General features: G+C 32.5%; 1 protein-coding gene across 1 annotated transcript; it reads right to left on the reverse strand.

Moving 5' to 3' along the window:
• Positions 1-4240: 4240 nt before the first annotated feature.
• LOC123663818 (mannose-1-phosphate guanyltransferase beta) lies at positions 4241-10820 on the reverse strand. Its single transcript, XM_045598456.1, has 6 exons — positions 10466-10820; positions 10048-10290; positions 9736-9865; positions 8145-8306; positions 7158-7322; positions 4241-4815 (listed from the first exon to the last, which is right to left on the reverse strand). Exons 1-6 carry the CDS (start codon positions 10637-10639, stop codon positions 4580-4582), a joined length of 1110 nt encoding a protein of 369 aa, XP_045454412.1. The 5' UTR covers positions 10640-10820; the 3' UTR covers positions 4241-4579.
• Positions 10821-13464: the final 2644 nt, after the last annotated feature.

Here is a 13464-nt window from a genome sequence, read left to right on the forward strand (position 1 = left end):
GTTTGTTTTATGTTTTAACTTTTTACAATTTTTGAGTTCACTAGGTACCCATATTTTACTATCAAATTTCATGGTTTTAGGTTTCCAACGAATATTTTAATAAGAGGTGAATGGGTAGCGGCTGTAAGACTGAGAAAATGACCACGATTATGCTGGCCATGCGCATAAAGTCAATTTAATACGATTAGTGATTGAAAAATATTTGAACATAAGACTACATCATATTAGTAAAATGCAAACAATGACGATGACTCTGAGTTCTAAGCGACAAAAATTTAAAAAACTGATACGATTTTATTTTTGTGTAATATCATATCAAAAATTGACCGCTCCAGCGGGATTCGAACCCGCGTCTCCGACTGACCGTGTCGGCGCTCTAGCCAATTAAGCTATGGAACGATGTACCCGCTAGAGCGAAATTTTTGATATGATGATTTTTATTTTCGGTTTAAGCGAACCGTGGCGCCGTCTATAGTGAGTTCTTTACAGAGACCCGTAACTATTCAAAGTTTCATATTACAATGAAAATCTTTGACAGGAGACGACACCATGCTATTTCTCTCTCTCTCTCAAAATTCTCTCCGTCTCTGTAAAGAACTCACTATAGACGGCGCCACGGTTCGCTTAAACCGAAAATAAAAATCATCATATCAAAAATTTCGCTCTAGCGGGTACATCGTTCCATAGCTTAATTGGCTAGAGCGCCGACACGGTCGGTCGGAGACGCGGGTTCGAATCCCGCTGGAGCGGTCAATTTTTGATATGATATTCAAAAATGTTTAAAAAACTTATACAACATAAAGGATTCTAGGTTTAAGAAAAATAGTTAAAAAAAAAAACCAACTGCAAACTGAAAAGAGATAAACAGAGGGGATAGGAAGTGTCCATTCATACGATTATCTTACGAATATATTTTTTTATTATTCTACCGATTTTTTGTTTTATTTTTAGTAAATTTATTTAAAACTATAAACAGGTTTTTATTTTCACATACCCATTTTACCTATATTAAATTAATTGTTTAATAAAAATTTTAGGGACTTTTTTTAAAAGGTGTCAACACTTCACTCACTCACACATCTTTAAAAAAGTGGCTTCAGTTTTCTGTTCTAGGTGCGTTATCTACCTTTTTTACTTGATCTATGGTGACAGCACACATCGATAGCAGTGACGTACAGCGGCGTTGACGCGAAAGAAAAGTCATGAAATTCTCGTACTACTCTATATGAATCTATCACCATTGAATATTGGCTTAGTTTCATGACCTATATATAAGACTGTATTTACGATTCATAAAAAACACATTCAAACTGGACACAGATACAGATCATCAGAATGATCCACGGGGTAAGAGTACCTATTATACATAGCCTACAATCTTTGTGCTAATCACTACATAGTATAAATAATTGTGTTTGCCCGCAAACGAAAAAAAACCGACTTCAATTACATCGACGAGTAATACAACGTAGATCGACGAAAACATAGTCAAGTAACTACGCGTTATCAAAGATTACTCAAAAAGTAGTGATCAGATCTCAATAAAATTTATATGTGACCACATGACAAACATCAGCTTTCGATTAAATTAAAAATTATCAAAATCGGTACACCCAGTAAAAAGTTATTGGGGATTTTCAAGAGTTTTCCTCGATTTCTCTAGGATCCCATCATCAGATCCTAGTTTCCTTATTAAGGTACTAAACTAGAGATATCTTCTTTCCAACAAAAAAAGAATTATCTAAATCGGTATACCCAGTAAAAAGTTATTGCGGATTTTCAAGAGTTTCCCTCGATTTCTCTGGGATCCCATCATCAGTTCCTTCCTCCAGAAAACCTTCTTATCATGGTACTAAACTAGGGATATCTCCTTTCCAAAAAAAAAGAATTATCAAAATCGGTACATCCAGTAGAAAGTTATGCGGTATAATACAACGTAGGTCGACGAAAAAAGCGTCAAGTAAAAACGCATTATTAGATATAACTCGAAAAGTAGTTGTTAGATCTCAAATAAATTTAAATGGGACCAATTGGCACACACTACCTTTCGATTAAAAAAACATTTGTCGAAATCGGTCCACACGGTCAAAAGTTCTGATGTAACATACATTAAAAAAAAAACAGTCCAATTGAGAACCTCTTCCTTTTTTGGAAGTCGGTTAAAAATATCGCTTCCCGGCTCCCGCTGTCTGTATGCTTACATCCGTAGAGTAACTTATTATGGAGGGAACTTACATCTTTAAAACTGCGCAACGGATTTTGATGCGGTTTTTTTAGTAAATAGTGATTCCAGAGCAAGGTTTATATGTATAATACATGCATAATATAGTAAAGGAACACTGATAGTTTTAGAGGTTTCTAATTTGATGTCGTAAATAAATACATTTTTTGCGCTTACATTGCAAATATTTATTTTATACTAGCTGACCCGGCGAACTTCGTATCGCCTAACAGTGACTTTTAAGTATTATCACAAATCTTTTGTATAGGAGTATAGAAAAGTGTTGTTTTTAGACTTTTTCAGGAAATTTAAATATTTTTTAGAATTTTTCTCTCCGTAAGAACCATCCTCGTACTTCAAGGAATATTTTAAAAAAAGAATTAGCGAAATCGGTCCAACCGTTCTCGAGTTTTGCGCTTAGCAACACATTCAGCGACTCATTTTTATATTATAGATTTAGTATCACCATTGCACCCGTACGAAGCCGGGGCGGGTCGCTAGTCTATACTCTATACCAATATTATAAAGCTGAAGAGTTTGTTTGTTTAAACGCGCTAATCTCAGGAACTACCTTTTCGAATTGAAAATTTCTTTTTGCATTGTGTACTCAATTTACGAAAGAAGAATTTATTATTATATTTTAGTGCGATTCGCAAATTACAGAGGGAGAAACCGCAGATCATAACTACTAAATAAATAAATATAACTTATTTTTAGTTAAGATGGTAATTTTATTTATGCCTACTCGGCGGCTTTACCTATTACAAGAGGTGCGGTACAACAGGTCTCTGGGTGTAATAGATATAGAGCGAAAGACAGCGACAGCCACAGACAAGGATGCAACATATCTCTTTCCATCTCTTCCATCTTTTCTTTGAAAAAAATTGAGTATATATATATATTTTTTTTTGTACAAATTTTCCCGCATATGGATATCAAACGAATAAAATAAAAACACAACAATTAAATAATTATAATAACTATTATTGTAATTATTATATACGGACATTCGGGTTGATAACATACAAAAGCTTAATCCTAAAATATAAAATTACAATTTGGTGTACAATGGCAGTATTGTAATACCATTCTCATTTTTTATTTGTTATTAACTTATTATATCTACAAAGGAATGTTAAGATATCTTGAAACATTTAAGAAAAAATTACAAATTTTTATTCACGAAAAAATTATTTATGTAAAATAATTAAAAGTATATGGAATACAGATTAATGTATAATAAATGAAAATAAAAATATATCATGACAAAACATATCAAATTAAATTACTCCACGTTTTTTCAGTAATAAAGAAAAAGTCGAAAATTAAAAACGACATTCGTGTAATTGAATGAAATAATATAATAGATAACATTGTATAAATGTTAAAATGGCGTTTCTTTTAAAATGACACACAGGCAAGATTCCCATTAAGCTCCTATTATATTAGCGATACCTTGCTTTGTATATTACTCCTGCTATTATCTTTTAACTGTTTTTTATTATGATGGTTTTATTGTAAAAATTTAAATACTCATTTAATTTGAAACATTTTTTTATCTATTATAAGGTGTTAGTTATTTATACAGAAAAAAAAGAAAAAAAAAAACAATGAATTTTAGTCTTTTGTACGATTACTATTATTATATTTACTGAAATTAATTCAAAATTAAGAAAATTAGCTAAACAAATATAGTAGATAGGTACTTGTATTTTTACCAGTCAAAAATTTTATGTTCTGCTTGTGAACCTTTTGTTAGGTAACAATATTTTTTTATATATATTTTTCAAAAAATAACATAATGGCAATGTCTAAATTAAAAACAAAATAAAATCATTTTCATTAACACTTAAAAATTATTTTTAATTAAATATATTCTTTTAAGTAAAATACAAAATAGTGTGGAATATAATGCAAGTAATTTATTTTGATACTGGAACGACTGGAACTACCACATATAGATTTGATACTAAGCAAATAATAACCTTTAGACATAATGCCTGCACAAATTTATAATAATTAATATATACAATTTTTATTAATACTACTGCACATAAAGTGTATTACAACTAAAACTGACGAAAAAATTCGGCGAATATGCTTTTTTTGTTTTTGTGCTTATAACACTAAACCAGCTTTCAAATAACATCAGAGCAGTAGCATTACTTTATTATTTTTTCATCCAATTCCATTGACTGTTAACTATTTCAGTCAAATAGAATTAAATTTTGTTTGTCATTTCACTTACATTAAGTGATTACAAATATATTACACAAAAACTATTATTATTTAAGACTTGTACAAATGTTTAAATTATTGCCACTGGTTTTTAGAAATTATAAAGTATTAGTTATCTTTTTACATAATTATCTGAGGCTCGGGCACAGATAAGGCAATGGATTTATGGGGAAGGACCTGACCTCCATTGATGTAAAGTTCATCTTTTACTATAACGTCTTCACCTAGAACTGTTGTGTTTTCCATTCGCACCCAGCGTCCTACAACTGACTTCCAGCCTACTATGCAACCTTCTAGCCAAGCATGTTGACGAACGCACGCTCCTCGTAGAATAGTACTACGCTTTATGCACGCACCTGATGAATTACAGAAAGTTATTTAAAACAAAAGAAAAAAATTATACCTTGGAAAGGGTTTATATGAGAAAATTGCCTTGTTAAAGAAATTTATTGGCACAAACTCTAGGGATCAGTCAGATAAACATAAATTCTAAATATTATCTCCAACATTGCTTCACACATAAAATAATAAAAAAATATAAAGAAAATCATCATATCGTTTACATGGTACCAATTTAAATCTTAACTTTTTATCAATCAAATGTTATCTATCTATACAAATAAATAAAGTTGGAGTGTCTGTTTGTAATATTGAAATAACCGCTTTTTACTAAATTAATATTATGTATACTACGGTACATATACCACAATAACATTTTTTATAATTTTTGTCTGTCTGTCTGTTTGTTCCGGCTAATCTCCAAAACGGTTGGACCGATTTTGACGGGACTTTCACTAGCAGATAGCTGAATCAATAAGGGGTAACTTAGGCTAATTTAATTTAGAAATTTATTTATTTTATTACTCTGGAAACTGAAGAATAACTTTTTGTTAAGAGCCATTTCACAATTTTACGCTCTGCAAGTTTAGGTAAATTTGGTCGCATCGCGCGAGTCGTACGAGCCGCGCGATCTTTGTGCAAGTAAGTATAGTGTGACAACCAAAACACCATCTTGATCATTTTCTAATATGTAATAAAAATTAATAACTATGGTATAAAATGTTTTTTACATAATTAATTGTTAAAAGTTTCAAGTAAAACGGGGGTTGGAAGTTTGTATGAAAGTCCATGTTTTTGAAGTAAGAGACTTGAAATTTAAGATGTATTCTCTATAGGTGGTGAGAAGGTGTCCAAATAATATATCTTTAGAAATCAACTTCTTTTGGGTTTAAAATGGAGGATGGTAGATTGACTCACTCATCACGAAATCTCCGAAACTATAACAACTACAAACTTGAAATTTGGCAGGTAGGCTCCTTATAAGACGTAGGCATCCGCTAAGAACGAATTTTACGAAACTCGACCCCTAAGGGGGTGAAACGGGGGTTGGAAGTTTGTATGAAAGTCCTATGTTTTGGAAGTAAGTGACTTGAAATTTAAAATGTATGCTCTATAGATGGTGAGGGCGTGTTCAAATAATGCATCATAATCTATATATATAAAAGAGAAAGGTCAGTGATTCACTCATCACGAGAACTCAAAAACCGCTGAATGGTCTATCCATCCCATCCAGGTGGACAAAGATGAAACTTGGCAGGGGGGTAGATTATAGTTAGTAGACGTCGGCTAAGAACGGATTTTGCGATATTCTACCGCTAAGGGGGCTTAATTGGGGTTGATAGTTTGTATGAAACACATAGAGCAGCTATAAGTTCGCTTTTTAGGTTATTTATACTGCAGCCTGAAAATATAACAAAAAATGTGGTGTATATGGTTTTTTTTTAAAATAAATATTAAATTATACTAAATTGTGCGTTTTTAAAAGTTTTTCAGTGTGATAAGCATTTCAAGTGACTGAAATAAAAAAATGATTTGCGTTAAACATCCTCAGACATGAGGGACCGACGAGAGAGAGAGAGAGAGTATATAATTTAGAAAAATATTTTTTTACACGTTAGTCCTCTTAGTATAGAATAGTCTTGGTCAGTGGACTCGTATCGATTTTTAGAGACTATAAGGCTAGTTCTTAAGTGTTCTAAAGTTGCAGTGAAGTACCGATGCGTTAAAAAAATATGGAATAACAAAAGCACGGGCATTATAAGCCTGTGGATATATCACTTACATAAAAAAAAGTAATACAAAGTATGTAGACGAAAAAATAGTTAAGTAAATGCGCGTTATTAATGATTACTCAAAAAGTAGTTATCATATCTCGATCAACTTTAAATGGGACTACAAGACAAGCATCATATTTCGATTAAAATAAAAGTAGTCAAAATCTATGTAAATAAGAATAATCAAACCCAGTGAAAAGTTATGCGGTAGGTATAATACAACATACGTCAACGAAAAATAATCAGGCCAATATGCCTTATTAGATTCAACTAACAATAGAAAAGAAAAGTATTAGGTATATCTCAATCAAATTTAAATAGGACCACGTGACACGCAACCCCTTTTTAAATCGGTTTACCCAGTCGAAAGTCCTAAGGTAAAATACATTTAAAAAAAATACAATCGAATTTTGGGTCGGTTACAAACCCGTGGTTACCCAGTACAAACTTGTGAGGTAACAAACATAAAAAAAGTCTAATTGAAAACCTCCTTTTTTGATATCAGTTAATAAATATACAAAACAGCTTGTTTGTTGTGATTAGAATAAAAGTAAAAAAAAAATTTTTGTCTAAAATTTGCTTACCATCCTCAATAACCACATTTGGGCCAATTGTGACATTAGGTCCTATCCGACATCCTTTGCCAATAGTTGCAGTAGGGTCAATAATGACATTGCCGACAATGCATTCCCCTTCGTACAGCATACTTGAGTTCTTTTGACGTAAGCTGTTTAAATACAGGCACATACCTGATGGAATAAAAAAATTCTATACATATTAACCAGTCTGGTCATAAATACTGTTACATAAAAACTTTTCTTTTTTTTCAACTTTTTAATTTTTTTGAAATTGGAACACGTATATAATTTTAAAAACTTTTTCGATTTTGCGCCATTTCACATATTTTTTCGTGTTCATTATCAAATTACAATATGAAATGGGGTGTTAAAAAAAATAGGATTGCAGTGATCGCCTTGCACAAAGTGGGTATGGGGCCGTCGATCATATTCCAGACACTTCAAAAGCTTGGTATTAGCCATATGTTTGTATATCGTACTATCAACAGATACAGCAACACTTCGTCTGTCGAAGACCAGAAAAGAACGCGGCAGCCGCGTGTTGTTAGAACTACAAAGGCTGTTAATGCTGTTAAAGCCAGAATTCGTCGAAACCTCATTAGGAAGCAAAAAATCTTATCGCGAGAAATGAAGATTCCCGCGAGGACTCTGTCGCGTATTATAAAGCAAGACCTGAAACTCGGTGTTTATCGCCGATATACAAGCCTGGCTTGAAACCAACGTTACGGACTTTATAAGAGCTGAAGACTGGGCACTGGCCCTCATCTAGCCCAGACCTCAACCCCTTAGACTTCAAATTATGGTCAGTTTTAGAGGACATGGCCTGTTCTAAACGACACGGCGACATTGAGTCTCTTAAAAAATCTTTGGAGCAAGCAGTGGCGAAATTTCCCTTGGAAACAGTGCGTATATCCATAGATTCGTGGCCAAACGGATTAAAGGCCTGTATAAAAGCTAAAGGTGGCCATTTCGAATACTATATTTCAACGTTACCTGTTAAGAAGTCTTTCGGTTGTCCAACATCCATCCAAAAACCTTCCAGCTCCATAGCATACAGTTCTCTATCTTTAGCCATAAAAGGAAATACTTCTTTTTCAATAGACATTGGACGCAATTCTATTCTATTAAGTACTGATGGATTAAGAATATACATTCCTGAAAAATAGAAGTTATTTTAATGATTAATCTTTAAATTATTTTAATTTACCCTTATTAATTTGAATTTACATTGTTGTTTTTACTGGTTTTCATTTTAAAGATTTTATTAGTTATTGTATCTGTTGTTTGTATTGTATGTTTAATTGCTTATAATTAGAGCAGCAATTTCTAATGAAGCTATTCACATGTGTGTATGTTTTTAGATATTTTTTTTGTATTTGCTCTGTTAGCAAACTTTATTTAAATAAGTAAATAAATGTAACAAACATTGTATTGTAAGTATAAATTATGCGTAGATAAAAGTGTAAAGTAAGTAATATAAATAATAAAATTGAATGTAATAGTATAGGAATAGGATAATGTAATTGTAATGATAAGGCTTTATATATTTACTTAATAAGATAGGATTAGTCATATAATATATTAATAAAAATTAAAAAAAAAAAAAATGAAATTTAAATGGATAAAACGATTCCTAACCACAAAAAAAAAGTACCTAACTACTAACAATAACATAGGTTAAGTGTACATTGTAAGTAGCAAATAAGTGTACATATATTGTAGTTAGAAAATAAGTGTACATATATTGTAGTTAGCAAATAAGTGTAAATATAATAAAAATAATTAGTATATAAGAATATAAAATAAGCAATATGTAGAATAGTCTTGGTCAGTGGACTCGCGTCGACTTTTAGAAATTTGAAATTTTAAGACTAGTTATTAAGGCTTCTGGATTCTAAGTTGCGGTGAAGTACCGATGCATGTTAAAAAAATAATAATAATAACAATATATGGAATAACAAAAGCACGGGCATAATAAGCCTGTGGATATATCACATAACTAAAAAAAAAAAAAAAAAAAAAAAAATGTAACAAACAAAGAAAATGTCAATTACATACACAAGTTATTTCAGGCATCTTTCTGTTTTCAAAACTTGACTAATATACATTTAAAATGACCAGAGCTATAAAAATACTCTAAAATAAAGTAAAAGAAGTTCCCTTATCTTAGTTCCATTTATACTTACACAAGTAAATTTAATAAACATACTGAAATGTGCTCTTATTATTTTTAATCAGAAGACTATTTCAATACCATTTTTATTTTAACATGAATAAATTTAAAAACTATAGTTTCATATAAAATTTTAGTTCTTTATAGGTAAAATTTAGAGAACACTTATTATAAAAAGAGAGTAATTGTCAAATTCATACGTTGTGTATTTTAATTAATTTAGAAGTCAAGCCTGTCATTGGTAACTCCATTAAACAGTTAGCCAAGTGGTATTATACCTACATGATATTTTATAAACACATATAATTATACTTTTCTTTTGAAATACATGACTACTTACATACACCATTAATATAACAAGTTTATTCAATAGTTATGCTTCTTTTAGTCAAGTTCTTGTAAGCGGTTTACCTGCATTAATTTTATTAGAAATGAATTCTTGTGGTTTCTCAATGAAGCTTTCAATTTCACCATCCTCTTTGTACACAACTACACCATACTTTGAAGGTTCTTTCACTTTTGTAACCACTATTGTTCCTTCCTAAAGATAAAACTAATTACATTATTTCACAATCACAACATAATTTAATTCATTTAAACACAACATTATCGTCATATATTAGAAACACTCAAATGTTTATATTTTAAATATATATTAACGCAAGCTTACACATATTAAAGCAATCTTTATACCGGAGAGCCAAGTACATGTTTCATAAATACCTTTCCATGACTTCTATGAAATTTAGCCAATTCTTTAAATGGAAAATCACATATTACATCCGAATTTAGGACAAAAAATGGCTCAGGGCTAGCACTAAGCAGTTCTCGGGCAAGTGCAAGGGGACCAGCAGTGCCGAGTGGTTCAGTCTCATGAGAAAATGTAAGTGATACACCAAGTTTCGAAACTTCCTCTGTAAGCTCTTTTTCCATATCTTCGGCTCTATATGAAACCGCGAGAATGACCTGTAAAACATCAAAACATATTCTCATTTAAATATTATTTTCTTCTGAGAAAAAGGCAATTGATCATCAATGGCACAAAATCGTAAGTCATAAAGCAAAACAGTGGCATTATTTTTAGTAAAATATTCTAAACAACAACCAAGGTAAATATCACAATGTACTTATTGAAACATACTTGCGTTACTCCAGCTTGCACTAATGCCTCAATCTGATGCATTAATATTGGTTTATTTGCAAATTCCACTAAGGGTTTCGGTCTACTTAAAGTCAATGGTCTTAATCGGGTCCCATAGCCTCCTACGAGTATAAGTGCCCGTATTTCACCAAGTTTCTTATCAGAACCACACATTGTAGTTAATTATTCTAAGCCTTACACTCAAATAGGTCTATAAAACGATAATACAAGTAACTGTGTTAATATTATCTATATTATTATCTCTACATACGTGGCATTCCCATAACATTAAATAATATCGTAAAGGCGAGTAGCTTAGTAAAACACAAAACAAAAAGCTTGGAGTTACAGATAACAAAACGTCAAGTTCAATCATGTCAAGACCGCGGTCATGTCAAATCTCAAATTCTATTATTTTGTCATAAGTAACAACTAAGACAAAGAAACCTATACGGTCTTATACACAGGTCTGGCAACTAAGTACAGTGGTGGCTTTTGTGGAAAAGTGGTGGAATTTTGCGGACAGCGGGGTGGTGGCGGTTGCGGTGCGGGAGCGTGGCGGGCAACGTAGACCCGTTCTCGAAACCAGCGGGTAGTTCGTGTGGCACTATAATGACGTAGTGTAGTGTTCGTGGTTGTGTCGTCGAGATATTTGTTTTTTTTTTCGAGAACAAAATCTCTGAATAACGGAGACAATATGTTTTTTAATCAAATTTATTCCTAACGCTCTATTTATTGTGGGCAAAACAAGAAGTTAAAACCTATAGGTCAAGGAAAATAAAAGGCGATTTTTATCGAAATTATGAAGAACAGACACAGAACAGAGACAATGTACCGACAAATTCTACGACTTCGCCAGAATGAGTAGGTATAGAAAATTTGGACTATGTTCATGAAGCTATCAAGAACGATTTAGAGAATAAATAATATGAGAAATCTAATATTATAATAATATAAAATATAATAATAATATCAGTTCAGCCTATGGCAGTCCAATGCTGGACATAGGCCTAGAAGAGTTTGCGTCAAAAATAGCGTAAGCTCATGTGTTTTGCCCATAGTTACCACAGTGGGCAGACGGGTTGGTGACCGCAGGGGTGGCTTCATCGCACCGAAGACGGGCGTCTTTGGCCTGTGTATTTCAAAGCCAACAGTTGGATGGTTATCCCGCCATCAGTCGGCCTTTTAAGTTCCAAGGTGGTAGTGGAACTATGTTATCCCTTAGTCACCTGTTACGACACCCACGAGAAGAGAGGGAGTGGCTATATTATTTACTACCGTAATCACATAGCTTAATAATAAAAAATATAAGAAAAATAAATTTCACAACACTGCAATGCTGCGCGCGGGCGGTCACCGCTTGATTGGAGTGCCCACTCGTTGCCCACTACCACACCGCTGCCAGGCTGCTGTTTTCGAGGGCCGGTCCATTTGATTTTACGCATAATATTCTGCCGCTCCCGCACCGCTACCGTCGCCGGCCCGCTGTCCACAAGATTCGAGGCAGCGGGCTAATAGTTTACAACCACTACTATACTCAGTGCTACCAGAAAATTTTACCCGTCTGATCGACAAAGTGCTGTGAAATTATCGTACATTCGGAACAATTATCGTACCCCCAAAATATATATTTGAAATTCAAGATTTCAAGTAATACTTTATAGTTTAAAAAAACTAAAAAAAAAAACCGCTTTTATAGCTAATTGAAGTAAAAAGTAGAAAATAATTTTTAATTACCAAGAGTTTATATTACAGTAGTAGAAGATCGAAGAATCAATCATAATTAATTACTTCAAAATAAAATTATAATAAAATTTAATTTATTGAGAGAAGAGTAAAAAGCGTGGGGTGCTTGATATATTAAATGAAACAATTAATCTACTATCTATGGGCGGAGAGTTATAAAAACATAGTAAGAAGTTAGGAAAATATAGTAAAATACAGCCCACGTTTTTTTAAACTTTAAATTATTACTTTGTATTTTTTATTGAAAATTATGCTCAAAGATTCCATTACATACATACGTACATAGATACATACAACCTAAGCTAGTAAAAGCGTGGTAAAAAGAATAACTATTCCGCGTGGAACGAAACCACGAACTTACGCCACGCGAAGCGGGCGGGAAACAGCTAGTAAGGAATAAACAAGGTAAAAATGCAACTAGCCTCAAAAAGTATCTGCCTCCGTTGTGCTGTGCCGAGTACCTGAGCGAAAGAGTAAGTCCGAAACAGCAGGCATGCGTGGATCGCACGCTACCTTTATCTCTCTTACTTCCTTTTAGAGGATTCACGAAAGAATTTATTAATCATGTCGGTCCTAATAAAGATATTGGGAAACTGTTATTGAATTATTGCATTGTCATCGGTCCTTGATACGTGTGCAATGTTTCAAATTAATTAAACTTCCATTGAAGATTCACTCAAAGATTCCATAACATACACACATACATACCGTAGTGGCACCAATGACCGACAAGACCCAATAACCGACACTTTATATTTTGATTCAATAAAATAAGAGTAGGAAAACGATTTCTTAATATAGCAAAACTGTACCATAGATAGCACACTTTTGATTGGCTCCCAGTGACTTTTGAGCGATATCCGTCTTTTTTTTTGAAAATGACGGTGTGACAACTGATTGCGCCTGGAGTACCGGTGAAAATTACAACATTTCTTAGTGAAATCCTTAAGGAAGTGGGTACATTTTTTTATTAATAATACTAATGTAGTCTAACATATTTGGATTTTATGTTTTTCACGGGTTATTATAAGAACTATACGATCGATTTTTGTTCTAACGAAAGTTTAAGGTTATTTTGATATTAGTATAATGTTGGTGTCGATCACTGGTTTTCATAAACTGACTTTTACCAATAATCGACACGGGTCGATAATAATTTTTGAAAACATTTTTCGTTTGACAAGCGAATGTAGTTCTTCTTACTTTGTGTATTTACTTTGATATTTGAAGTAAACTAAACAAAGTCGAGAGAC

Source organism: Melitaea cinxia, chromosome 21 (assembly GCF_905220565.1).
Source record: "Melitaea cinxia chromosome 21, ilMelCinx1.1, whole genome shotgun sequence".
In the NCBI taxonomy this organism is placed as follows: domain Eukaryota; kingdom Metazoa; phylum Arthropoda; class Insecta; order Lepidoptera; family Nymphalidae; genus Melitaea; species Melitaea cinxia.

Bases quoted from the DNA above. Each gene is read 5' to 3' on its own strand.
- LOC123663818 (XM_045598456.1), bottom strand. From the start codon at position 10,639: ATGTGTGGTTCTGATAAGAAACTTGGTGAAATACGGGCACTTATACTC. The intron at 9,866-10,047 runs GTATTTATGAAA...TTTTATCTTTAG, and splicing joins TTCATAGAAGTCATGGAAAG to GAAGGAACAATAGTGGTTAC. The intron at 4,816-7,157 runs GTAAGCAAATTT...GTAATTCATCAG, and splicing joins AAATGTGGTTATTGAGGATG to GTGCGTGCATAAAGCGTAGT.